General features: G+C 42.8%; 1 protein-coding gene across 4 annotated transcripts in view; it reads left to right on the top strand.

Annotated features, from left to right (window-relative positions):
* The window catches only part of USP16 (ubiquitin specific peptidase 16), a 32,710-nt gene that overhangs the window by 1,812 nt on the left and 3,041 nt on the right, over positions 1-27,857 (top strand). For 2 of the 4 annotated variants that reach the window (XM_055126108.1, XM_055126109.1), the window contains 15 exons: positions 1,826-1,927; positions 3,045-3,223; positions 5,356-5,459; positions 6,315-6,418; positions 8,476-8,663; positions 9,369-9,464; positions 10,019-10,149; positions 10,475-10,562; positions 14,313-14,391; positions 15,781-15,872; positions 16,765-16,821; positions 18,253-18,429; positions 21,222-21,888; positions 24,623-24,717; positions 26,621-26,707. In XM_055126108.1, the coding sequence (XP_054982083.1) occupies positions 1,867-1,927; positions 3,045-3,223; positions 5,356-5,459; positions 6,315-6,418; positions 8,476-8,663; positions 9,369-9,464; positions 10,019-10,149; positions 10,475-10,562; positions 14,313-14,391; positions 15,781-15,872; positions 16,765-16,821; positions 18,253-18,429; positions 21,222-21,888; positions 24,623-24,717; positions 26,621-26,707 (2,205 nt within the window). In that variant the 5' untranslated portion in view covers positions 1,826-1,866. Of the gene's footprint in view, positions 1-1,825; positions 1,973-3,044; positions 3,224-5,355; positions 5,460-6,314; positions 6,419-8,475; positions 8,664-9,368; positions 9,465-10,018; positions 10,150-10,474; positions 10,563-14,312; positions 14,392-15,780; positions 15,873-16,764; positions 16,822-18,252; positions 18,430-21,221; positions 21,889-24,622; positions 24,718-26,620; positions 26,708-27,857 lie in introns of those variants that run through there. The other 2 variants (XM_055126110.1, XM_055126111.1) reach the window with 2 other exon arrangements.

Here is a 27,857-nt window from a genome sequence, read left to right on the forward strand (position 1 = left end):
GGAGGCTTTTCCCTAGTAGAATGGTTGTCTCCATCTTGAAAATGAAGATCAAGGCGGATCGGATTGACATTTGGATCAACATTTGGTCAGTGCAGAGGACATCCCAGCCAGAGACCAGCGGCATAGGATGGGGAGCAAGGAGTTTGGGGGTGGTGGGTGCAGTAGAGACCGTCTTGATTAGAAGAAAAAGAGGGAGATGGTCTGGATTCCAGAAATCTGTGTTTTAGTTCATTCTTTTTTTTTTTTGGTTTTTGGGTCACACCTGGCCATGCACAGGGGTTACTCCTGGCTCTTCACTCACGAATTACCCTTGGCGGTGCTCAGGGGACCATATGGGATGCTGGGACTAGAACCCGGGTCGGCCGCGTGCAAGCCCTACCTGCTGTGCTATCACTCCAGCCCCTAGTTCATTCTTTTTGAGCTGTCAAAGTTTTGGTTCTGAGTTTGCTCCATTAGGGAAGTGTTCCCTTGAGTCGTGTTAAAAAAAAATCAAGTGAGTAGTGTGTATGAAAGAGGTTGGGACCAGAACATCCTTTATCAAAAGTTTAGAAGTTTCTGTTGAGAAGCAAAGGGACTCAGGACTACCAGTGCTTTTTTTCCTTCTTTTTGAGGTCACACCTGGCGATGCACAGGTGTTACTCCTGGCTCTGCACTCAGGGATTACTCCTGGCAGTGTTCGGGGGACCATGTGGGAATGCTGGGAATTGAACCTGAGTCAGCCGCATGCAAGGCAAACGCCCTACTCGCTGTGCTATTCCTCCAGCCCCTACCAGTGCATTTTATAAAAGATTTCATAAAAGACCACTACCAGTACATTTTATAAAGGCACAAAGCTTAGGGGAGTGGATTAAAGAAACTATTAAATGCTTTCAGTCAAGAAACTAATAGGATGAAAAAGGCATATTGAAAGCTTTATCTGGTACTGGGGTGCAGTGTTTGTTAGAGGGAGTAGTACAGAAGCAAGAACTTGGGTTACTATTTTTTTTTCCTAAAATCTATAATTTTGGATAAGTAAACTATGATATGTTACCTTTAGGATAAGGAAAAGGACTTGAAATTTACCTTGTGTTAAGTGCTCCCAGATGTTTCACGTTCATTTGTTATCAGATGACTTATTTTGTATATACTGAGCCTTGTTATATTTTAGGTATCCTGAGAAAGGTTAATAGATATTTCATGTGGTAACCATCATAAAACTTTTTTTTGGGGGGGGGCTTGTGTTTTGGGTGCCCAACCAGCAGTGCTCAGAGTGCTCTGGTTCTATTTCTGGGTGTTGCTTGCGATCAGGGGTGCTAGAGGAATCACCTAGTCCTGGGAATTCAGCTTGGCCCTCCTTTTAAAAGGACTAAAAGACCGTGATGAGAAATAGCAGAGTATCTTTCCCTGATACTATTTTCCACTTATGCAGTCAGAACTTTAATAAACATCTGGATTAAAATAACTATTAGAACACTAAGTTATTTTAAAGTATGTGAAATACTTCTTTTCAAAAATCATTGTTAAAGTTACAAAGACTTCTGTGTACCTTATATTTTTTCATGAAGAGTAGATGTGCAGCTAGATTTGTCTTAACCTTCCAAACCAAACTTGAAATAATACAGCAGAATAAGTAGTTGAATAGCCTAAGCTTTAAAAGGTAGGAACAATAATATCCTATCTACTTTGGAGTTCTTACTAAAAAGTAGGTGTGTGAATGATCTTTGTACACTATACAGTATGATAGGCATGAAATATTGTTATGTGGCCTGCTTACGTTACTACTTGTTTCAGAAATATAAACTATATTCTGTTTCTTTTGTAAAACTGACGTTCTTTTGTTTTCTAGATTTTTGTGTTGAGTCAGTAATTAATCTATAAAGTGCCAACATGGGAAAGAAAAGGACAAAGGGAAAAACTGGTCCAGTTGATGATTCTTCTGAAATTTTAGGTATTTTTCACCAATTGAATCTTTAACATTTTCTTTCCTAAAAGGGTATGTCTTTTAATTTGTAAAAATGAGATCAAAGTGTCCATTGATATTGTTCATTAACTTGCTTTTTGATTAATTATTTTGTATCTGCATGGCATTGTCTTTTGTACTTTTTGTTTATATTTGGGCCACAAGTGGCGATGCTCATGGGTTGCTCCTGGCTCTGCACTCTCAGGAATCACTCCTGGTGGTGCCTGGGGAACCATATGGAGTGCCTGATTAAACCCAGGTTGTTCACATGCAAGGCTAGTGCCCTACCTGCTGTACTAACCCTCCAGCCCCCGTCTTTACATTTAATGATGGTGTTCTGATAGTAAACCGTTTTGTTGCTAAAGCTTTTTCCATCCCATTATCTTCTTAGTACAGATCTTAGAAATAGAAATGCTGAATTGAATAGTGGAAATCTGGGGCGAGGTGGGGAGGGTGATGGTTTGGGCCACACCCAGCAGTGATCACCCCTGATGGGGCTTGGAAGACTATTTGGGGTGCTGGGGCTCAGTCCTGGGTTGACTCACATGCAAGGTAAGTGCCTTGCCCGCCGCACTATTGCTCCAGACCCCAGTAGTGAAAATATTTTACACCTGTTTTGGTTCTTTTGCCAAATTACCCTCCAGATAAATTTTACTAATTTATAGGCCTTCTACTAGGATAATAAAATCCCTTTTCTTTGGACATTTATCAACATTGGTTTCTGCCATTTGTCAAAAGCTTTGCTGAGTTAACAGCTGAAAAAGGGTATTTTTTAGTTTGTTTTTAAGTACTTACTGGGTAGGATTCAGTAGTTTTCCACTCTTTTTGTTGTGGTTGTTATTTTTTGTTTGTTTTGGGCCACAGCTAATGTTCACCTGTGTTTACTCTTGGTTCTGCACTTAGGGCTCACTCCTGGTGGAGGTTGGGTGGCAGGGATTGAACCCAAGTCAGCTGCATGAAGGAGAAGCTCCCTAACCACTGGACTATCATGTTAGCCCAGAGTAAATAAATTTTTTGAAGTTCATATGAAGGATAGTTTTTAATATCAGCTGAATAAAACTGTAGTTTACCTCTTCATTGATTCCTTTATTATTTGTTTTAATAGAACCTGTATGCAGACATCTTAGAAAAGGATTAGAACAAGGTAACTTGAAAAAGGCTCTAGTGAATGTGGAATGGAATATTTGCCAAGATTGTAAGACGGACAATAAAGTAAAAGATAAATCTGAAGAAGAATCAGAAGAAAACCCTTCCATTTGGCTTTGTCTTAAATGTGGCCATCAGGTATGCTTACAGTTTGATCAATATGGGATTCTAGAAACTTTTCTTTTTCTTTCTTTTTTTATTTGCTTTTTGGGTCACACCCAGCGATGCCCAGGGGTTCCTCCCAGCTCTGCATTCAAGAATTATTTTTGGCAGTGCTTGGGGGACCATTTGGGATGCTGGGAATTGAACCTGGGTCGGCCTTGTGCAAGGCAAACGCCCTACCCGCTGTGCTATTGTTTTGGCCCCTCTAGAAACTCTTGACATTTGCTTTTGATGGTGTTTCTTCAAAGCACGGCATGAATGACTAAGATGCAGACAAGGATTTGTGTGCAGGTGGTTTATCGAGAGGTGTTCTTGGGTACCATCCAGGAGAAGTGTGAAAGAAGTTGGGTTGTGCAGAGAGAGACGCTTCAGTGTTATAGGACCTCGACTCTCTCCTCTGATGCTCTGGCCTTCAGAGACGGCCTGGCTGGAGGCGAGTGACCAGGCCTTTGGACTTGTGCATCGATTGGTCTTTGGATGTGGGCTGCCCCTGGGGAAATGGACCATGTGTGAGGCAGCGCTTTTCCACTGAGTTGTGAGCTACCAGACCATACTTCTGGCCGTTGGGGGCACGAATACCGTGGTCCTTGGCCTGAGGGGTATGTGGGTGGCAGAACAGTGTGCCGGTACTACAGTGGGGCTTACTGTGAGGGCCTCTTAGTCACCCTGAGAGCCGACAAGTTAAGGTTATGTTAGGAAACTGCACAGATCTGTCATGAAGCTCTAAGGTGAGGCAGAGGGAAATTCTTTTTTTTTTTTCTTTTTTTTTTTTAAAAAAACAAACTTTTCCAGTTGAATTTTTGAACTGAAATAATTAGAGTTCACATGCAGTTTTAAAATAAAGTAGGTGTGTTTGTACATTTTGCCTACTTTACCTCAGTGGTAGTGTTTTACAGTCTAATGTCCCACTGGGATATTAACGCTGACACAGTATAGCAGTCTTCATCGGATCTCCCCACTTTACTTCTGCATTTGTGTGCACATGTGCGTGTGCCCTGATGTAAATGATTCCTATAAGATGTTGTCATCTGTATAGAGATCTGTGTAGTAGCTACCCCAAAGTCAGCCTATGAAGAGTTCCAAGGGTGTCTGGTTTTGCCCCTTAATAATCATACCTGCCTCCCTACTGCCTTTTCTCCTCCAATCCCTGACACCCACCAGTCTTATTTTTATTTCTAAAATTTGCTCATTTCAAACTGTCCTGAGTAAAATCAGACAGTGTTCAAGAGTTTGGGTTGATGGAACCCAAGCTTCCTCCAAGTTGTGTCTGTCAACAGTTCCTTCCCTCTGTCCTGCCCAGCCGCCAAGCCAGAGCCGTCTGCTCGTGAGCCGTGTGCCTGACCACTGAGCCACCTCTCTGGCCTCGCTCTTTCTTATTGCTAAGCACTATTTCCGGCACAGTTGTGCCACGGGTTTATCTGTTCAACTGTTGGAGAATATCTGGACTTGGTCCCCTGTTTCGGGGAGGTGGACGCCGTAGCCTGCCGTGCTCAGCTACTCAGGGCTGGCACAGGTCATAGCTGTCAGTGCTCGGGGACCTTCGGTACCAGGGGTCAGACCCAGGCCTCGTGCATGGCGGTCTGTTTAACTACCTTCCAGCCCCGATCTCATTTTGGGGCAATGACAAATAACTATGGTTGCACTGAACTTGCCTGTACAGGTTTTGGTGTAAACTTAGGATTGCGTTTCTCTGGATGAAAAATATCAAAGAGAACAATTGTCAGGGGATATGATAATTGAGAGTTTTGTATTTTAAGAAACTGCAAAGCAGCTCGAGTGCTAGTGCAGGGATTAAGGCTCTGGCCTTGCAAGTGGCTGAGCCCAGTGTGATCGCTGGCACCACACAATCCCCAATCCCCCTGGGTGCAGCTGTGGAGCCTCGGAGCATCGCTGGCTGTCTCTGGAGGCCCCCGCGAGCTGTGGGGATGGCCTGGGGAGCCCCCCCACCAGCTGCTCAGAAAGCACTGGTCCTGCAGGCTCATGGTTCTCATTTTTACAATTGTCAGCGGTAGCGTTTCTCGACCCGCATGATCACTTTAGACTATGAATTTTTCTCTTCATTTTGTGGGACCTTTGTGGCTTTGCAGCTAACAATTATGGCATTTTAGGGCTGCGGCAGAAATTCTCAGGAGCAGCATGCCTTGAAGCACTATATGACACCGAGATCAGAACCTCATTGTCTGGTTCTTAATTTGGACAACTGGAGCGTATGGTGAGTTTCAACTCATTTATTATTAATTGCGATTTACTTGAAATATTGAAGAATTGGAGGTACTGGGAAAATAAGAAAAAAATTTTTTAAATTGTAATGTTTTGCAGTGTTAAGAGCTTTTGCTTAGTGTTGCACTAACACAAAAATTGTGTGTATAAGACATTTTACTCTCCTGTTGTATTACGAAGTGTATGTTGGGCTTTTAGTTTAAAGAAATACAACACTGCAAATATATTCCAGATCAGCTGAGATTACAGTAAAAATTTGGAGTAAATTGACTGAAAACAGGTGTCAGATTAGCATGTGTTTCCTGTACTCAAGAATTTTCACATCTTTAAAAACTTACTATAAAATGTGTTTTGATGATACAGTATTTTAAAATACATATAGAAAAATACGTATAGATTTTGTTTTAAATAGTCATTCCAGGGCTGGAGCGATAGCACAGCAGGGAGGGCATTTGCCTTGCACGCAGCCGCCACGTGTTCAATTCCCAGCATCCCATATGGTCCCCTGAGCACCTCCAGGCATGATTCCTGAGTGCAAAGCCAGGAGTAACCCCTGTGCAATGCCGGGTGTGATCCAGACAGCAAAAAAATAAAATAAATAGTCATTCCAGTAAAATATTTTCATTTTCTCCAGCATAATTATGTGTAATTAAATTAGGGTGAACCTTATTCATAATATATGAAGAGTTAATATGGATAGCTTTCTTCAAGAAAACAGAATTTTTATTTCAGCTTCTCCACTAGGATAATTTCATGCTTGTAGATTTTGGTGCCAGAAACTAAGATTTGGCCCCCTTTTTGGTTGTCAGTTTGTCATTTTTCATCTTTGTGCTCTTTTGGGACGTAGGTGTTACCTATGTGATGAAGAAGTGCAGTATTGTAGTTCAAATCGATTGGGTCAGGTGGTCGATTATATTAGAAAGCAAGCCGCTCTTACCACTTCAAAAGCAGGTAAAAATGACTTATTTCTCCCTTTCTATTGTAATGTTGGTTTGTAGGTATCCTGACTTGCTGTCCTGCCTGTGTTGTACGTAGGCAGCGTTCGTGATTGCAAACTGCAGAATGATTTCTGGTTAATAGTTTGAGACGGCCTAAGGGGTTGTAGAGATCATATAGGGACTAGGACCCTGGCCTTGTGTTCAGCTGACCCTGCTTCCCTTGCTCTGACATTTGATGCCCTGAGTAGCCCCGGGTGTGGCCTTGGGCTTTCCTGAGGAGGGCCTGTGTCTCTTGCAGCAACGCCCTCCTGGGGTCCTCACATTGAACATCTGGTGGGAGACCCTCTGCTCACCGACCCCACTCATCCCCAAAATAATGTTAGAGGGCCTTTGAGGAACGAGAGGTGCTGGTGAGTCCGGAGTGTGGGCCATAGAGCCCTGTGCCTGTGCCTGTGCTCTGACACAGTGGCTTAAAGTGCACCAGCTTTCTACTGAACATTGCTGCATTTATGTGGAAGATACAGATTTCGGGGTTTTGGATTTTTTGTTTGTTTGTTTTTTTCTTTGTTTTTTTGGGTTACACCCAGCCATGCTCCGGGTTTACTTCTGGCTCTGCACTGAGGAATTACACCTGGTGGTGCTCAGGGGACCATATGGGATGTTGGGGATCGAACCGGGTTGGCCGCATGCAAGACAGATGACCATCCACTGTACATTGCTTCGGCCCCCAGGGTTTTGTTTTGTTTTGTTTTTCCATACATTAATTGAACTTGCATCCATCATCTACATTGCTTTTTGTCGCTTTTTGGTTGTTGATGTTTTGATTTGGGGCCACACATGTTGATGCTTTGGGGTTACTTCTGGCTCTGTGCTCAGCAGTTTCTCCTGGCAGGGCTTGGGGGCCCATTTGTGATGCTGGGAATCAAACCTAAGTTGGCCACAAGCAAGGCAGATGTACTATCCTCTGTATGATGCATCATTTGCCTTAAGCTTCCTCAAAACTTTTTTTTTATTTGGTGTTTGGGCCATGTCTCGTGGTGCTCAGGGCTTTTTCTTGGCTCCACACTTAGGAATTACTCCTGGCGGCCGTATGGCCAGTTACTCAGGGGACCATGTGGAATGCCAGGGCTCGAATCCAGGTTGGCCTCATGCAAGGCAAACGCCCTCCCCGCTATACTATCTCTCTGGCCCAGGCTTCAAGTTTTTTATACTCTCAAAAGTGTTTTTGGCAGAGTCAGACTGTTGGTTCCTAAGTTCAGGTTTGGGTTTTGGGTTTGGTGTGGAGCCACACCTCCGAGCATTTGGGTGCTCCCTCCAGCTTTGAGCCTGGGGACTCTGCAGGGAGGGCACTGAACCGGGGACTCTCACGAGCCCGCTGCTCGGGCCCGCAGCGCTAGAGATTGTCCCGTCCACACCGGGGGTGCCTGGAAGTCTTCAGGGCTGCACCCAGTGGTGACCTTATGCTGGGGATTGAGCCAGGGTCCGCTGCCTGCAAGGCATGGGCCCTAACCCCTGGATTCTCTCTCCGTCCCCCCAGGGCTGGTGTTCGAGTTTTGTTTAAAAATTTATTTCTTGGGGCCCAAAAGATACTCCGTGACTTAAAGGCAAGTGGGAGCTTCATGTACCTAGACCACCCCAGCAGGCCTGCTCTGGGATCGCTGGGGCGGGAAAGGACTTTGTCCCGTGCATAGTCTTGACTGTTGCTTTATCCACAACTTGCTTTTGTGTGTGTGTGGCGGGGTGGGGGCGGGGGCGGGGGCTTGAGGGGTGCATACCTGGCCATGCTCAGTACTTATTCCTGGCTCTGTGTTCAGGGGTCATTCCGGGTGGAATTCGGGGGAGTGGAGGACACGAGGGCCACACCCAGTGGTGCGCGGGTGGTTTTTGATCTCAGTGGTCATGTACTTACCAGTATTAGAAAACCTTTTGAATCAAATTGGCAAATCACATTTGGTCAAAATAAATTCTATTGGTAGTATGAAGTCCCAAGTATGGTTTTACATTGGTGTGGTGACTGTATTACATATTTTGCTAAATACGTTTTCTCTTTCTCTCTCTTTCTTTTTGAAGCAGCAAAAGATATTGGGAACATTGAACTAGAAAATAAAAAATTAGAAAAGGAGAGTAAAAATGAACAAGAGAGAGAAAAAAAGGAAAACACGGTTAAAGAAAATCCTTCCACGAATTCTGCTTCTCAGATAACTGTGAAGGGACTCAGTAATTTGGGAAACACCTGTTTCTTCAATGCGGTTATGCAGGTGCCAGTGGTAACTTTTTTGCCTTAAAAAAAAAATCTGTTGCAATATGTTTTGTGTATTTGTTGCTTACAGTAGTGAGTTTTTTCTTCCTTATGTAATTTCTTTGTGTGTGCTTTCAAAGAAAATGCAAGGAAATGTTTACTTTTCATGAGATGAAATGTGTGCTAAGTACTCAGGTACAATAGGGTTTAAAGATATCTGGCCTTTGACCTCTTAAAAGTTGTGTTCTCTACTGGTGGCGGATGTCCCGGCTCATCTCATACAGAAGTCATAAGCAATGAGTAATAAGATGGGGTGACAGCTGTTTGGCGGTGGTGCTGTAACTGCATCAGATTTGATGATGTGAGGAGACTGCCCCTTTGCAGTGAGGAATAAGCTTAGAATTGATTCTTTTGGGACCATACCTGTGTTCCTCAATTACTGCTTCCACTGGTGCTCAGGGGGGCATGTGGTACCAGGGTTTGAACCCAGGGCTCCCCAATGCAGTATTTGTACCTTAGTCCCCTGAGCCGTATCCCAGACTCAACTGAATTAGCTATGAGCCACAGGGAGGGGTAGAGGAGGGAGAGCATGCCCTAAGTTTTTGTGTTCTAAGATAAAGATTGTCATGCTATTACTGATTTTTTATTTTGCTAGATTAAACATTTAAGAAATGTTTCATTGATTTACCCTTAAATTATTTTTCTTTTCTACCCTGATTTCCAGAATTTGTCACAAACACCAGTGCTTAGAGAACTACTGAAAGAAGTAAAAATGTCTGGAACAATTGTGAAAATTGAACCCCCTGATTTGGCACTAACAGTATGTACTTAAAATTTTTTTCTTTTGTAGTCCATAATTTTCCTATGAAAGTAATGTGTTAAATTATTTTAAAAGAGTTGGTTTTTACTTATTTCCAAATTTCTAGTTTGTTTTGCTTCTGGTTATCATGCTCAAAGTGTTCAGATTAATAGAAAATATAAGCAAAATATTATTTTCTGCCCTGCTTGAGTGATTTCTTTCTTGGAAACATTCTTGATGTTTGAGTATTTCAGGGTTTTTTACGTAAGGAATGAGTGCATTGCTTTTTTGATGTTTTTAAGGCAACTGTACTATTATAAAGTTAGATTTGCTGTCTTCATTTCACATTGCCTTTTTCAGTTCTTCTGCTCAGTGTAAGGTTCATGATACTGTAAAGCTAAAAGTAGGATTCTATTGTTCATCAAATCTCTGCCACTGAAGTCTCTCTCTTTTGATGTACATTTAAGATGGGGTAGCTGTCTGAGGAGCATTGGCAGTAGGTTGATGGGTTGCAGTTGGTAAAGTAATGATTCCTAAATTTGACTGAGGAATATAATTTCTATTCCCATATTCAGGAACCCTTAGAAATAAACCTTGAGCCTCCTGGCCCTCTTACTTTAGCTATGAGCCAGTTTCTTAATGAGATGCAAGAGACCAAAAAGGGAATCGTGACTCCTAAAGAACTCTTTTCTCAGGTCTGTAAAAAGTGAGTATCTGCTTTGATTGTCTTTTGATGCATCAGTATGATGCTAAGAAAATAATATTAAAAAAATTAATAGCATTAAAGTAAACCTATATATATGTGTATATGCGTATATACATATATATGTGTCACAACGTTGCTTTTTAAATTTAGATTTAAAATGTGCTTTATGTGAAAATTGAATTTTCCAATAGTATTGTTAGACTAGTAATAGAAGAAATTTTGATAAACTAAGCTATGTCAAGATTTGGGGTGTGATCCTGATGCATATAAGAACAACTGCATGTTTTAGTGGACTCATTGTTGCTTTTCTTGCTATCCTTTGTAGAGCAGTGCGGTTTAAAGGTTATCAGCAGCAAGATAGCCAGGAATTACTTCGTTATTTATTGGATGGGATGAGAGCAGAAGAACACCAAGTAAGCATACTTTGGGTAGTATGTGTATATGTGTGTATATGAGTGTGTGTGTGTGTGTATTTTTTTTTAAGTTTTTGGGTTATCTTTGGGGCTCAGGGGTTACTCCTGGCAGTGCTCAGGGGACCATATCGGATGCTGGGGATCAAACTCAGGTCTGGTGCATGCAAAGCAATTGCCCTACCTACTTTTGTCTAGTATATTTTTAAGTTCATCTGTAAAAAACCTCTGCCAGGGGCAGCCGTGGGAGAGCTCTGGCTGCTCTTCCCGTCTGCTCCTGGGCTCAGGGGGTGGTCCCAGGCCACTTGCCCAGCCAGAGCGGCCGGGCCATGGGGCAGACGGAGGAGGAAATGAGGGCCAACCCGGTTGATTAGTTGCCGTTTATTCCATTCACTCCTGTCTCTCTCTGCTGCTCTCCTGGCCTCCGGATCTGATGTCCCAGCACACTCTAAAACCTAGTTAAATCCCCCAAGCATGAGGGGTTGGGGCTTACACAGAGGTGTGGTCACAATCAATAGGGTAAAAGTTCTTTCCCTCAGGGGATGCTGCTTCTAGGACAGATTCTCTTTCAGCAGGACGACCCACACAAGAGTGGAATCCCATGGGTGTGTTTCTCCTCTCCAACAAACACAGAAGCATTCATAATATAAATCATTTTGTATGGACACAGTAAGAGATGCATTAAGCTTATAAAATTGCTCTCCTGGGATCATCTCAATCTCAGATTACAGTGCTCAGGCCAGATTTAGTTTTTCCTATCCCTATCAGGGTCCTAGTCTTGTCGTTACTTTGGATCATGACAGCATTTCTCCATGATCAAGCTCTTAACTTATAGTTTAGAATTGTGCTGCTTTGGCCTGGCCCATTTCGATGCCAGGGTAGCTCAGAGCTTGCCCTGGGTCCCTTTAGTCCCTCGTCGGGACCCTGCTTTTGGGGTGCTAGGAATTGAGGGCAACTGAAACTTAAGTTGAGAAAGCAGATGCCCGGGAATGAATAATATTCGAAGCCAATTAAATCCCAAGTTACAGAAGCATAATATTAATTGTCTTCTTGTGTCTGTACAAAAAGGACATTGTTTTAAAGTAAACTATTCAAAACTAGACATAAGGAGAGGAGAAAGGCAATATTAACTTACAATACAAGTTCAGTGTCCTAGAAAGATCTGACCTTACAAATTAACAGAGTCTGATTAGGGGGAAAAGCTGATTAACTGGTTAGGGAAGAGAGCACAGAGAAGTGGTTACAGATAAACAAAGGAATGGGAGTGACTCTGGAGCACCTTGATGGGTGTGACTTAATAAACCTAAGCACTTTGTGGCAAGGGAGAAAGGACAAAGCAATGTCATCCTACATTCATCTTAAGTTTTCTGTCACTTGATGTCTTGAGAGTTAGCAGAAATAGAGAAATCAGTTATTGAAGCCAGGTATTCATGTATTCATGTTATTTGAGGGGGCCAGGGAGGTCAGTGGGTAAGGCTCTTGAATTGCAAGTGGCTGACCCGAGTTTGATCCCAAGCCCTGTATATGGTCCTTGAGCACCAAGTCAGGGGTAAGCCACCCACTGCCTGGTGTGACCCCAGAACAAAGTTTTTTGATATTTCTGTGTAATTATTTTTTTAAGTGAAGGAAAATAATTTAATTAGAAAATTATAAGGAGACTCAGAGAGAGAGTGAGTACATATTGTTGTTTGTAAGGTAGACAGCAGAGAATGCAGCTCCAATTTGGGGATGGGATGCGAGAGGAGGTGTAGGAGGGTCTCCAGGAAGTTCTCAGTAGGTCTAGAGCCTCTTCAGTGATACACAAATCTGCCCATCAGGCCCATGGTTCAGGGAACTGGGCTGGCCGCAAGCACAGTAAGAACCTTAACCCCTGTACTGTGTCTCTGGCCCTTTAACCGTTTTTTTAAGTCATTAGAACGCATGAAGAAAACTAAAACTGTTTCTTCTTTTCATTACGCGGTTTTACTTGGTGCACAGAGCATTATACTCTTAATGGTATAGTTATCTGCAGAGAACAACAGAATTCTGGAAAGCGTTTCTCTTGAAACAACTCCCTGTTTTAATAGATGCTTACTCTTTTTTTTTTTTTTTGCTTTTTGGGTCACACCTGGCGATGCACAGGGGTTACTCCTGGCTCTGCACTCAGGAATTACTCCTGGCGGTGCTCAGGGGACCATATGGGATGCTGGGAATTGAACCCGGGTCGGCCGCGTGCAAGGCAAACGCCCTACCCGCTGTGCTATTGCTCCAGCCCCTAGATGCTTACTCTTAATTTGAGTGTGAGTTAATGTAGATTTTTGAATCTTGAAAGTATTTTCTTTTGGTAAGAGTCAGGAATCACTTAATTGCATTTAAAATCTTTTTGTTATTTGCACGGATATAAAATAATGCCTCTGAAGATGTGATTATAATTAATAGTAGTGCTAATGTAGTGATGGACTGAAGCAATAGCACAGTGGGTAGGGCGTTTGCCTTGCACGCAGCTGACCAAGGTTCAATTCCTCCGTCCCTCTCGGAGAGCCTGGCAAGCTACCGAGAGTATCCCGCCTTCACAGCAGAGCCTGGTAAGCTACCCGTGGCGTATTCGATATGCCAAAAACAATAACAAGTCTCACAATGGAGATGTTTCTGGTACCCACTCAAGCAAATCGATGAACAACAGGATGACAGTGCTACAGGCAGTGCTACTAAGTAGTAGTGATAGTAGCTAAAATGTATTTTGCTCTTATTTATTTTTGTTGTTGTTTGGATCATATCTGACGATGCTCAGGGGTTACACCTGCCTCTGCACTCAGGAATCACTCCTGGCAGTGCTCGGAGGACTATATGGGATGCTGAGGATTGAACCGAGGTTGAGTGTGTGCAAGGAAAACTCCCTACGCACTGTATTATCTGGCCCTGTATTTTGCTTTTACTTCATGTCAAGCACTCATCTGAGTATTTTATGTGGATGACTTTGCTCAGTGCTTAAAGTCATTCTGTGCCTAGTGTTGTTACTGTTTCTCACTTTAGATTCTGAGGTTTGGGTGTTATGAAGTTCAGAACCTGTAGTAATTACTTGGCTTTGAGCACTGGGGTCTTGACTGTAGCTCATTTATTGACCCTGCATAGCTACCGCGTATTTCAGTGGTCTTTCCAAAGGATGTTCTGAAACTTGGATTTGTTGAGGTGAAACAGTTACATTTTCCTCTGGGAGGTCTTCACTCTTGGGTACTTGGCAGCCACTTGGCTCCTGCAACACTGGGGATTGAGGGAGCTCTCTGGCCCGTGTATAAGTTCACATCTTTTGGGCAGTGGCTTTCCCAGGCGGTGCCCCAGGAGCTCCAGAGCCTTCCCTGGATTCCCTGCCCGCCAGGCAGGTGGGTCACTGCTGGGGCCCAAGGATGTGGCGCTGCTCAGGCCCTGAAATGCAATGCTTGGGGACCTTTAGGGCTACACCTGGTGATGCTTAGGGGACCCAGAGGTACCAAGCATCAAACCCAGTTCGGCCACATGCAAGGTGTGTGCATTCCTTAGCCCTTACATTAATCTTGGTATTTCATGCTAGGCTAAAATCTTGAAATGGTAAGACAGTGTGTTGATGCAGGGGTTAATAATTGCTGTATACTTCTTTTTAGCTATATAAGTTAATTTTGAAAATATGAGTTTGGAAATGCTAAGTTTTATTCATAAGCTTAGGGAACTACATTTTGATTACTTACATATTTTCCAAGAAAATAATTTAAACTTTTGTGTCCATTTTATTGTTTTTAGAGAGTGAGTAAAGGAATTCTCAAAGCATTTGGTAATAGTACTGAAAAGTTGGATGAAGAACTGAAAAATAAAGTTAAAGGTAATATCTGACTATTTGAATTAAACCACCTGTCATTTGAATAAAGCTTATATCTTTCATGTACTTAGAAAACTAGTCATCTCATTGGGTAGTGTTACCTTCTGTTAAGGTTATTAAGAATATTTCCAGAAATACAGAAAAATTACAGGAGGATTTTGTGTAAAATGTTTTCCTTGTTTTCTGGGTTTTTAAAGTTTTAAATGGAGTTTAGCCTTTTAAAGTTTTAAATGGAGTTTAATGTATGTGTATATGCGTTATATATACATATGTATGTCATATATACATATATATATACTTCTGTATATACGTATGGATGTATATCTGTGTGCATATGTATAAATAACAAAGTATTACAAAGCTATATAAATCATGCCTACTGTTAGACTATAGGAGTAGAAATGATCTAGAAAATAATCAGCCTAGTTCAATCTGCTCATTTTATTTTTAATGTTAATTATTTCTTTTGGCTTTTTGAAATCATACCCAGCAAAGCTCAGGGGTTACTTCTGGCTCTGCACTCAGGAATTACTCCTGCTAGTGCTCGGGGACCATATGGGATGCCGGGGGTCGAACCTGGCTGTACTATCTCTCTGACTCCAATCTGTTCATTTTACTAATAGGATATTAATATATAGACAATCTCAAAAAAAAAAATACAAAACAAAAAACAGCCAGGAGCCAGAGCAATAGTTCAGTGGGGAGGTTTGATCTCCAACATCTCTGAGTACCATCAGGAGTGATTCCTGAGTATTGCCAGGTATGACCCAAAAAGCCAAAATAGGAGTAAAAGAAAATCTCACTGACTAGCATTATTTTCCACTGACTTAATTTTGGATAAAACCTTTTCTTTTCACAAGATGGTGATATTGTTAAATTGTGTTCTAATCAGTTCTAAAGTCTATGCTGCCAATTATATAAGAAAATTAAATTATGGCAATTTTATATGAAGAAAAAAATGAGTTTATGGAATTAAAAATAAAAAATGAAATGTTGTTTAAATGTATTTGTTTTTTATTTAGTCACCATGGAATTACAAAGTTGCTCATGATTGGGTTTCAGGCGTACAGTGTTTGAACCCAGTTTCTTATCCAGTGTCCACTTTCCTCCACCGATGCTAAAATACTTTTGTTTTGTTTTGTTTTGTCACACCGGCAGTGTCCAGGGCTTACTCCTGGCTCTGCACTCAAGGGGTCACTTCTGGCAGGCTCAGGGAACCATCTGGGGTACTGGGATCTAACCCAGGTCATCTGCATTCAAGACTAACACCCTACATTCTCTATGATCACTCCAGCCCCCAATAATAAAATTTGGGGGGCTAGACAGATGAAAAAGTAGTTTTGCCTTAGTTAAGTATATAAAAATAATTGGTAAACTTTCTTTCCCTTATAGATTATGAAAAGAAAAAATCAGTACCAAGTTTTGTAGACCGGATTTTTGGTGGTGAACTAACTAGTACCATTATGTGTGATGAATGCAGAACTGTAAGTGATTATAGTATGGGTGAGATTTTATTAATAGTTTTTTTCCCCATGGTGGTATTTAGGGCCACACCCAGTGGTGCTCAGGGCTTACTCCTGGCCTGTGCTCAGGGATCACTCCTGGTGGGCTAGTGGGACCATATGGGGTTTCGGGGATTAAACCTGGGTTGATGGCATGCAAGGTAAGCGCTTCACCTGCCGTACAGCCCCAATTTTTTTTTTTTGTCTTTTAGGGCCACACATGGGGATGCTCAAGGGTTACTCCTGTCTCTGCACTCAGGAATTACTCTTGACAATGCTCAGGGGAACATATGGGATGCCAGGGATCAGCCCGGGCTGGCTGCATACAAGGCAAATGCTCTACCCACTGTACTATTGCTCCAGCCGCTGAGTAATTTTAGTAGGGGACAATTAATCACTTGATTGTTGAACTATCCAAATATGTCTAGTTCTTTGTAGGAACTATCAGTATTCCTTATATCTTGAAGAAGTTATAAGGAGTTGTGAGTTAAAATTTTTTTCAATCTAAATTCCTCAACTGTGAGTAATGTTCTTTAATTATTTTGGATACCGTGGCAAGTGGTGATTTTTTTGGAAGGTGGGGCAGGATTGAACCCAGGCCTCTGCTGTAGTGCCTGAATCATATCCTAGCCCAACCATGTGTAATCTTAATTTAAATTTAGTTTGGGGTTTAAATGATTTTATGATGGCCTTTAGGAGAAGATTACAATCTCACCATGATCTTTCCAGCCACATAGCTGCAGAAAGTTACCTTCCTAAGTTGTAACTAATCGTTCCCCATTCTCTCTTACCCATTCCCATCAGTTATTCTTGCTGTTTAGTATTCACGGTGAACCTTTTTCATCCTTTCATTTTTTTTTTTTTTTGGATTAAGGTCTCCTTGGTACATGAGTCTTTCCTTGATTTGTCTCTACCAGTTTTAGATGATCAGGTAAGACAATTGAGTTTATTTCAATAGTTAGTTTCTTCTGTTCGATTTTAGTGGAAACTTTGTCCCTTTTCTGTGTTTGTGCATTAGGAGTTCGTGGAGAAATTTTTCTTAATTTGTTTGAAATATAATTTAAAATTATGTATTTGTTTGTGGTTTGTTTGGGGGACATACCTGGAGGTGGTCAGGGCTTACGCCTGCCTCTGCACTCAGGGAACAGTCCATGGGAGCTCGGGAGACCATGTAGGGGCGCCTGGGGTTGAACCTGGGTCAGCTGCACGCAAGGCAAGTGCCCTGCCACTGTACCATTGCTCCAGTCCCAAGATAAAATAAATCTTAGATTTGAGTAAGACATGGGATTTTTTTTTTTTTAAGAGGATGGTGTGCCTTGAATTTGAGGGGAGCAGAGGCCCACATCAGGAGATCAGGGGCCCTGGTTTTAGGGGTTATTCCTGGTGTTATCCTGGGGGCCATGTGGTGTCAGGAATTGAACTCTGACCTCCCACATGCAGAACATGTTCCCCAGCCCCTTAAGCTCACCCAAGAATTTTTAAAAATTCTCTTTCCACTCTAGTTGTATTGAGAAATAATTGATTGTAATTCCTTAAAGATAAATAACTTACGGGGAAATGGTTTATTTATGTTACAAGTTACGATTTCATTATTTAACAGTAATCACAGATCCCTTACAGTCTTAAGAGTACTTCAGTTTTAAGCTATATTAATTTGGTTCTTTTGAAGTAATAATAGGAAAAGAGATGACAGGTAATGAATATTGAATATCATTGTTCAACTTAATATGAATTAGCACTCTTAGTAGTGATTAAATTTTACCAGACTGGTTCTTTTCTTAAAATCGCATGCAAAAAAATAAGTAATAAACAAAAAGGAATTGTGGTATTTACTCAATTATAAGCTAAGAATATTTAGATATTAATAATTAAAACATAATCAGTCTATCTAATAAAATTAGTTGTATTCCTTTGTATTTTACTTGTCTGGGTCTTTCATTTATTGTTACTTTTTTGGTTTTTTTTGTCTTTTGGGTCACATCCAGCAGTCCTCAGTTTACTCCTGGCTCTGTGCTCAGGGAGCACTCTGGTGGAATTTGAGAGACAATGTGGGGTTTCTGGGTAGGACCTGGGTTGGCCTTGTGCAAGGCAAGTGCCCTACCTGCTGTACTACCACTCAGACCCTGCCCTGTTTTTAAAAATTTTACGCTAGTTTATCTGTTTTCTCAGTGTTCGCATATTGTTTTCTGGTTTTGAGATGAATGCATTTTGTCCTGGATATGTTTTCAGTCATGCGGTGGGGAAGAGAGCACAAACATATTTGGAATAGAAACATATTTGGGTAACATGAAGTTTCTTTTCATCAAACAGTGATTGTAAAATTCAATAATTGCTCATATTTTCTATTATCTTCTTATTAAAGAGTGGTAAGAAAACCGTCTATGATAAAAATCTGAAAAAGACAATGGAGGATGAAGATAAAGAGAGTGAGGAGGAAAAAGATAATGACAGTTATATAAAAGAGAGAAATGATATTCCTTCAGGAATGAGTAAACACTTACAGAAAAAAGCTAAGAAGCAAGCCAAAAAGCAAGCCAAGGTAAGAAGGAAGAAGCTATACCTCCCTAATTTAAAATTTTGAATTATTTAAGTCAGGATGACATTGGTAAATATGTCTATTTTTAATATATAGTACTTTTTACTTGGCAGACAGTACAAGCTGTTTCGTTTTCTTTGCAGAGGAATTCATTTTAGCATGCTTTTGTTCTTTATTTTTAATCCTGCATTACATATGGTAGCTTTCCAAAATGTTTCTTGATTTTTTTCCCATATTTTAAAAAATTAAATCATCCTGAATTTCAAAGTTATAAAATTATTCATGATTGAGTTCTGGTCATACAATGTTCCAACATCAATCCCTTCCTCAGTGACCAATTCCCTTCACCAATGTTTTTACATCTTATGGTAACTTTCAAAAAAGTTTCTTATTTTTTCCCCCCTATTTTAAAAAATTTAAATCACCCTGAGTTTAAAAGTTACAAAATCATTATGATGGAGTTCCAGTCATAAAATGTTCTAACACCAATCCCTACATCAGTGACCACTTCCCTTCACCATTTTTTTTTCTTCTGGTTTTCTCTTTGGGCCACACCCAGCAGTGCTCAGGGGTTGCTCCTGGCTCTGCACAAATGAATTACTCCTGGTGCTTGGGGCACCAGATGAGATGCTGGAGATTGAACTGGGGCTGGCCGCATGCAAGGCAAAAATGCTTTGCTCTCTGTACTATCTTTCCAACTTCCCTTTCTTGATTTTGTTTTTTTAAAACAATTTTGGAGTTATAAATACATCGACGTTCGAAAGTTAAAAAACAATGTAACAGGACTAGGGATGGGACTCAGTAAGAGATGACTTACTACTTGCCTGCATGTGTGGGGTCCTGTTTGCAAGTAAGGGAATACATTGCATCTCCTTCTACTTATGACCTTTATGACATAACGACTGGCTTTTTAGGTAGGTATCATTTTGCAGTTTCTTCTGGAAAATATGATCAAATATAAATTTTTTTTTTTTTTTTTGCTTTTAGGGTCACACCCAGCAATGCTCAGGGGTTACTCCTGGCTTTGCACTCAGGAATTACTCCTGGCAGTGCTTGGGGGACCATATGGGATGCCGGGGATTGAACCCAGGTCGGCCGCGTGCAAGGCAAACGTCCTACCCGCTATGCTATCGCTCCGGCCCCCACAAATTTAAATGCAGTCTTGGTCCTTTTGGCTACAACTTAATTTTATTTTCCTTTGCTCTTTATTTTGAAGTAACATTGCATTATAACATATATCAGTTTTAGATGTGTGTCATGCATTCCATATGGTCCCCCAAGCACCGCCAGAGGTGATCTCTGGAGTGCAGAGCCACAAGTGCAGACCAGAGGGCCTTGGGGAGGGTGCTTGCCTTGCACAGAGTGAACCTGCACCTATAGTCCCAAGCACCTTCAGGAGTGATTCCTGAATACAGAGCCAGGAGAACCCCAGCATTTCAAGGCCCCAAAACAAAACAAAAAAACAAACAAAAAAAACGGCATCAGGACTCCTATCTCCTGATCTCAGATGCAGAGTTCCCCAAGAGTCTGGTTGTGCAAATTTGGGGTCACGTCAGAGTTTTTTTGCATTCACTGATTTCTTAAAATAGCGATCCAGGGGGCTGGAACAATAGCACAGAGGGTAGGGCATTTGCCTTGCACACGGCCGACCTAGGTTCGATTCCCAGCATCCCATATTGTTCCCTGAGCACTGCCAGGAGTAATTTCTGAGTGCAGAGCCAGGAGTAACCCTTGTGAATCACCGGGTGTGACCCAGAAAGCAAAAAAAAAAAGTGATCCAAATATGATTGTTCTCAATAGTTGAGTTTTTTGGGTACTGCTTTCCTTTTGCACTCCATGCAAGTGCCTCCCCACTCCCCCCTCCCTTTCATCTTTGCTGTTTCAACACGGTAGGCGACACGGTGCTTCCTCACCCTCCATCTCTGGCAGAAGATGCAGTAAAAATTATCTAAAATGGGCTCAGGTCACTCCTTGTAGTGCTTGGGGAATCATCTGCGCTGCTGGAGATCAAACCAGCGTCGGCCACATGCAAGACAACCTACCGGCTCCCTCTGGCTTCAAAGCTTTCCTTTTTTAAATATTTGGAAACAGGCTACAAATGGCAAAAAGATGCTTTTAGAGGAAGAAGCCCTAATTCTCAGACTCACCGCAAGCTTGGTTTAACATAGTACTCTGTCTCGGCTGCTACTTTTAGAACAGAGATCATATCTAAGCTGCCCAACTAAAATATTTTTTTTTTTTTTTTTTTTTTTTGCTTTTTGGGTCACACCTGGCGATGCACAGGGGTTACTCCTGGCTCTGCACTCAGGAATTACCCCTGGCCGTGCTCAGGGGACCATATGGGATGCTGGGATTTGAACCCGGGTCGGCCGCGTGTAAGGCAAACGCCCTACCCGCTGTGCTATCTCTCCAGCCCCTCAACTAAAATATTTTTTGAGGATTGGTAGTTTATTCCTGCTTCTAGTTAGGGGACTTCTCTTCCGTTCGACCCATAGTAAGGGAGCTTTTGTTATTGGTGCCGGAGAGAGAAACCAGGGCTGTGCTCTGTTGTTGAGCTATATGCCCAGAAAAGGAACTTTTAGTCTCAGAATTCTAGGGGTGAATTCTTTGTTCTTGATCTCTTGGGGTCAATGTGGTATGTATTAGTATTTTCTCTCCCGGTCTCCTTTCTGTTTGGATTGAACGTAGGGCCTTACACAGGCAAGGCGTGTGCTCTACCACCAGACTTCCCCTCTGGCTCTCCTCTTATTTATTTTTCTTTGTCTGAGAACTATTTTAATATTTTTTTATTACAGAACCAACGACGGCAACAAAAATTTCAAGAAAAAGTTCTTCATTTAAATGAAATAGGTACCCTTGATCATTCCGAAGAAATTGACCGTGATATTGACGTGTCACTTCAGGAAGACGGGGATAGTAAGCCCAACCATATTTCAGACGAAGACCTTATAGACAAAGAATATTGTATTAACAATCAGAAGGATTTGGATGACCAAGAGAAAATGATTCACGGTGTAACTGACAATCAAAAATTCATAGAGGAAGTAGACACGAGAAATGCTCATGTGGAGAAGGACCGGGAGGGTGTGGCGTCTCCTCCCCCTGAATGCACCAAGCACTTCAATGGTGCCTACCTGCCGGAAGTGAGCAACGGCGAGGTAGACCTCTCTAGTGATTTCGAAAACCTTCAGTTGAATGCTGCTCTCCAACCTGATGACATCGATATCGAGCTTCTAAACGAGAGCCCGGCCCCCGGGTCCCCGGCCTACGAGGTGGTGAACGAAGACCCAGAGACTGCCTTCTGCACGCTGGCCAGCAGGGAGGCCTTCAGCCCTGACGAGTGTTCCATCCAGCACTGTCTGTACCAGTTCACCCGGAACGAGAAGCTCCGAGACGCCAACCAGCTGCTTTGTGAGGTGTGCACCCGGAGACAGTACCATGGACCAAAGGCCAACGTGAAAGGTACTGAGGTCCGCAGGGTGAGCAGAGTGACAGTCCCTTCCGTGAGACTGGGGATGGGGCGAAGTGTCTGCTCGGCCGCTGCCCCACCCTGGTCGAGAAGGCAGTGTTCCGGGGCGCAGTCGGCATGCCAGCAGGCACAGTCCTGCTGTCCTCACGATGCCAGGGTTGGTTGGCGTCAGTAGGCTCTCACTTCCTCGGAAGTGTTTCTGTAGGAGGGCGGCAGCGGCGCTCTCTGTTGCGGTCACAGTGGGACAGTTTGACTCTCTGCCACTTCTCCCTGGGGCTAAATATTTATTTATTTATCCATTTATTTATTTATCTATCTATTTATTTATCTATCTATTTATTTGTTTATTTATCCCCTCACGAATGAAGGGACCAGCAGAAGAACTCAGGTGTGCAGGACTTGGGGCTGAGATCTCCAAGCCTGCTCGGATTGGGACTGGGCCTTCTCCATCCAGACCCTCCATTTTCCAGTAGCCTGGCAGCCACACCCACAAACTGCCCCCGGCACCATGTAATCCCACCAAGGACCAACATCCAGAGACTATAAGACCAAGCCCTCAATATCTAATAGCCTTGTTCTCCCTCTTGGAGAACCTGACAAGCTGCCAAGAGTCTATTGCCCGTATGGGAGAGCCTGGCAAGCTCCCCATGGTGTATTCATATCCCAAATACAGTAATAGATACATACATACCTCTCGGAGAGCCCGGCAAGCTACTGAGAGTATCCCGCCCGCACAGCAGAGCCTAGCCAGCTACCCATGATGTATTCGATATGCCAAAAACAGTAACGATAGGTCTCATTCCCTTGACCCTGAGAGAGCCTCCAGTCATTGGGAAAGACGAGTAAGGAGAGGCTGCTAAAATCTCAGGACTGAGTGTAATAGAGACGTTATTGGTGCCCACTCAAGTAAATTGACAAACAACAGAATGACAGTGATACAGTGATTTATTTATTTATTGCTTTTTGGTTCCCACCTGGCGATGCACAGGGGTTCCTCCTGGCTCTGCACTCAGGAATTACTCCTGGTGGTGCTCAGGGGACCTTATGGGATGCTGGGAATTGAACCCCAATTGGCCGCGTGCAAGGCAAACACCCTACCCGCTGTGCTATGGCTCCGGCCCCTTGCCCACAGGATGTTAGCACAACAGGATTATCACAGATAGCGGCTACTCCTCTGTAGCTATATTTCCTTGTTAGCTTTATTTTATTTTGCCACACCAGGCAGTGTTCAGTAGCTGCTCCTGGCCTCGTGCTCAGAAACCTCTCCTAGTGGTACACAGAGGTACACACAGTGCCAGGGATCGAACCTGGACTTTGGCACGCAAAGCATGTTGCTCCTGCCGATGGCTTCTGGGCTCTCCTGTTATCTTTTGCACCGGAGTGAGATCTCCACATCCAGACAGTGGGAGCACAGTTCAGAAACATGTTGATAATTCCCTCCTCCCAGTCCTCCACTTTCCCCTTTTGAGTTTGGCTAAATGGAGGAGGTCATCAAAATATTTCAGAGTCTTCTTTTATTTATTTACGTGATGGTGCGGAAGGTCAGTTGTGTGGCTTTTTACTTTATTATTATTTTTTTCTTTATTTATTTTTATTAGTGAATCACCGTAAGGGTATTTACTTTATTATTAATTTATTTATTTTGCTTTTTGGGTTACAGCTGGTGTTGCTCAGGGGTTATTCCTGGCTCTGCACTCAGGAATTACTCCTGACGGTGCTCAGGGAACCTTATGGGATGCTGGGAATTGAACCTGGGTTGGCCGCATACAAGGCAAATGTCCTACCCACTGAACTATTGCTCCAGCCCCCGTGTGGCTTTTTAAAAGAATTGTTTGTTTTTGAGAAGCCATTGGCAAGCTATAGTCCACAGGTCAAATTTGACCTTTTGCCGTTTTGATATGATTTCTGAGGTCTTAAAAATGTATTTTGGGGACCCTAGCAATAGTACAGTGGGTAGGGCATTTGCCTTGCATGCTACTGACGCTGCTTCGATCCCCAGCATTCCGTATGATCCCCCTGAGCACTGTCAGAAGTAATTCCTGAGTGCAGAGTCAGGAGTAACTCCTAAACATTGATGGGTGTGACCCAAAAAGACAAAAACAAAATAGTATTTTTATAGGGGCTGGAGAGATAGTATAGCAGATTTGATCCCCAGCCTCTCATATGGTACCCTGGGCATCGCTAGGAGTGATTCCTGAGTAACCCCTGAGCACCGCCACGTCTAGCTGTGACTCAGAAATTGGCACTGCACTGTCGTCCTGTTGTTCATTGATTTGTTCGAGTGAGCACCAGTAACATCTCCATTGTGAGACTTGTTACTGTTTTTGGCATATCGAATATGCCATAGGTAGCTCTCAAAAACTAAGAAAAGAAAAAAAATTTACATGAGCATTTAAAAATGACTGAAAGGGACTTTGACCCACTTAAGAAAGTATTCTCACTCCAAAGCAGTTCTGATAGTGTTCTCTTCAGCAGGTGATGCTTGTATCAGTTAGGATTCTGTTTTGAAATCCATCAGTCAAAATTTGTGAAGATTTTTCTGTCATACATAAATACCCACCAAGTATCCTTGATGTTTTTCTATTTATTCACAAGCCCAAAAATACTGTCTGACCCTTTATAGGAAGTTTCCTGTTCCTTATTTTAGCAGTTTGAAATGATTTTTATAGCAAATCAGACGACTTGAGGCCTAACATGATTTTCATGTCCTACTATTTCTTTCTTTAGGTGAAAAGAAACATGTTTACACCAATGCCAAAAAGCAGATGCTGATTTCTCTCGCTCCTCCTGTTCTCACTCTTCATTTAAAGAGATTTCAACAGGTACCCCTGGTTTGTTACCCAGATATCCTTGAAATGTAACACCTTTATTTTTGTGTCAAAGTACTGCTGTGTTCCTTTGGTTTTCTGTTACTTCTTAATTCTGACCTCAGAGAGGGAGGATATTTTTTAAAATATAGGTACTTGGATAAGAGAGAATGTTTTGTGTGTGCATGTCAAGGTGGAGGAGAAATGTGTCATAGTCCTTTAGTTTCATTTGAATTCATGTTGATCTTTTACAAAATTACTATTATTATTATTATTATTATTAGGGTGGGGACGCCATACCTGGTGGTGCTCAGGGCTTATTCCTGGCCCAGCCCTCAGGGATCCTTCCTGGCAAACTCGGGGAAAAGTATGGGGTGCCAGGATGGAACAGGGGTCAGCCTCATGCAAGGCAAGTGCGCTGCCCACCGACCCCAGCTCTCTTTATCAATGGGAACCTCCCACTCTGACTACAGGCTAACATACAGAGATCAGTTAACTTGCTGTATTTCATATTTAGGAATTTCAGTGGTATTTTTTCAGCTTTGTGTATAGTTTTAATTCCCTTTGATAAGCGGATTCTACCTTGGAATTTCTCCCCTCAACCCACCAAACTTTGCCTTTTTCCCTCGTTTTAAAAAATTTCAGTATTTGACTGCTTTTTGGTCCATTTTAGGGGACTCACAGATGGTGCACAGGAGGCTTGGGTCAGACTGGAGGGTCACTGTGATGCTTACGGATGCGTCCCTGCTCAGGCCCTGAGTGCCGGGGTCCCCTGGGCTGCACCCAGCAAAGCCAGGGAAACCTCGCAATCGAGGGGATTGAACTGGGCTTGGCTGCTTGCGACACATGCACTGTAGCCTCCTCAGTTTTCTCTGCATTTAATGCAGTGTTTGGATTCTTGTGAAAATCATAAGTATATAAGCATATACGTTTTTTAACCATTTACTTTTTTTAACCATTACCAGCGAATTTTCCTTTTTCATTTTTAAATTGCAGCTCAGAAACATGGCTACAATAGCGTTAACTTGTACAAACTTTACGCACCTTCACTGCCACCAAAGTGCCCCAGATCCTCACCATGATTCTTAGGTCACTTCTAGTCTTCCATTTCCTTCTCCCGCCCCTCCCCCGACCCCCAGGACCTTGAATTGTTATTTTGGTGATGAATACTGTGCTCTTTATACCAAAATCTTTTCTGGAAGATTTTGGCATAATGAGCATAGATTCATGAACAGTTCAGTTCATATTCTCAAAGTCCCTTCGTCCTTCTTATGACAAATAGGATAGGACTTTGAATAATCTACTGGTCAGTTGCAAGACAAGCGTTCAGCCTACTGTACTATCTCTCTGACCCTGAATAAGAATCATTTGGTCCAGAATGAGGCTAAAAGTGTTTGACAGAAGCATTCTGGGGTCCCAAGAAAGTGCAAAAGCTTAAAACATGCACTGCATGCAACTGACATAGGTGTGCCCTGGAGACCCCCACAAGCCAGGGTTGCTCAGGTGAACCCCGGCCCTACGGGGCAGTCTGCAGTGTATTCTCAGGCCACTAGCACTGACCTCCTGGGTACCTCTAGGGAATAATACCTCACCTTCCAAAGGAGTATTCTGATGGCACTAATTTTAAGTACTCAAAACTTCTCATCCGTTCTGACTTTTCCAAGTGGCTAAAGCAGGAATACTGAGGATTTTCACATGGGGGCCTTTAAAAAAATTGTGTGTGTGTGTTGGGAGGAAGAGTTGTACATGCACATGTGCACACTTAGTAAAAACAAACCAGCTCAAAATTAATTTCTGGTTAGGAAAAATAGTTTCTTAAGATTGAATTTGGGCTGGAGGTGGTTCTCTGGGACGTTGGAGTGGGACTGCAGTTACCTAAAGTATTTGACTTCTCAGTCTGTTGTCTTTCTCTTTTTAGGCTGGTTTTAACCTACGCAAAGTCAACAGACACGTAAAATTTCCTGAAATCTTAGATTTGGCTCCCTTTTGTACCTTGAAATGTAAGGTAGGTGAAAGTGATCTTTTTAAGAAATACTTTATTTATTTATGTATTATTATTATTATTATTATTTTGCTTTTTTTGGGTCACACCCAGCAATGCTCAGGGGTTACTCCTGGCTTTGCAGTCAGGAATTACTCCTGGCGTGCTTGGGGGACCATATGGGATGCCGGGGATTGAACCCGGGTCGGCCGTGTGCAAGGCAAGAGCCCTACCTGCTATGCTATCACTCCAGCCCCTTTAAGAAATACTTTAAAGGGAAGTCAAAGCTCCTAAAGATGCCCCAGCAGTGATGTGTAGCCGCTGACTTAGGTACCACATAAGAAGTACTAACAGTGGGTCTCTGACCCACGCAGCTCGCTGTTTTCAAGCTCTTGTGGTATATCATTGGAGCATTAGGTTGTTAATTCAGCTCAGTGCTTCTTGGAACTTCCATAATCGTGAAAGTCATTGTCTGGGGAGCAGAAGAATAGCTCAGTGGACTGAGCACACGCATGCTTTGCCTGAGGCCGGTGTTCGAGCCCTGTCATTGTCACTTGGTGCACAGGCCTTGCTGTGAATGATTCTTGAGCAGGAGCCCCTGAGCACTGGTTACGGGTGTCACGGAAAACAGAACAAAAACGATTGTCTTGGCTAGCCAAGTCAACAGAATGAAATGTAGACAGGTAGATTAATGGGTAATCTCAGTTTCACCTGGTTGAGAGTTGAGACTGTGGTGATAATGCACTTCACCACCGAGCTTGGTGGTCAGTCATCGAAGGCCCACTCGTGAACTGCTGTTTCAGGAAGAAGTGAAAGTCAGTGAAGGAAACAAGAGGCGCAGTGAACCAGGCACAGAAGCAGTTAGCAGTGCAGTGTGAAATGATGTGGCCGAAGCTAATTTGGATTTTACAGTTCTGGGTCCAGGGACTCTTGAGAGATGAAGCTGAAGAAGTGAGATGACAAAGGACTTCTAGAGGCTTCTTGTGATGCGGTGCTTGGGCTTCAGGGGGCACGCCGTGGAGGGACCGAAGAGTTTAGAGGATGGGGTGTGTGTAGGTGTGTGTCTGTGACGTGCCTGTCAGACAGAGGTCTTTAAAATAGGGACTAAGAGCCAGGGAAATGTTGCCACAGGTCGAGGCGTGTCCTGCATTTGCCACGCCCTCTGTTTGATCCC

This window comes from Sorex araneus, chromosome 2 (genome assembly GCF_027595985.1).
Source record: "Sorex araneus isolate mSorAra2 chromosome 2, mSorAra2.pri, whole genome shotgun sequence".
NCBI classification, from domain to species: domain Eukaryota; kingdom Metazoa; phylum Chordata; class Mammalia; order Eulipotyphla; family Soricidae; genus Sorex; species Sorex araneus.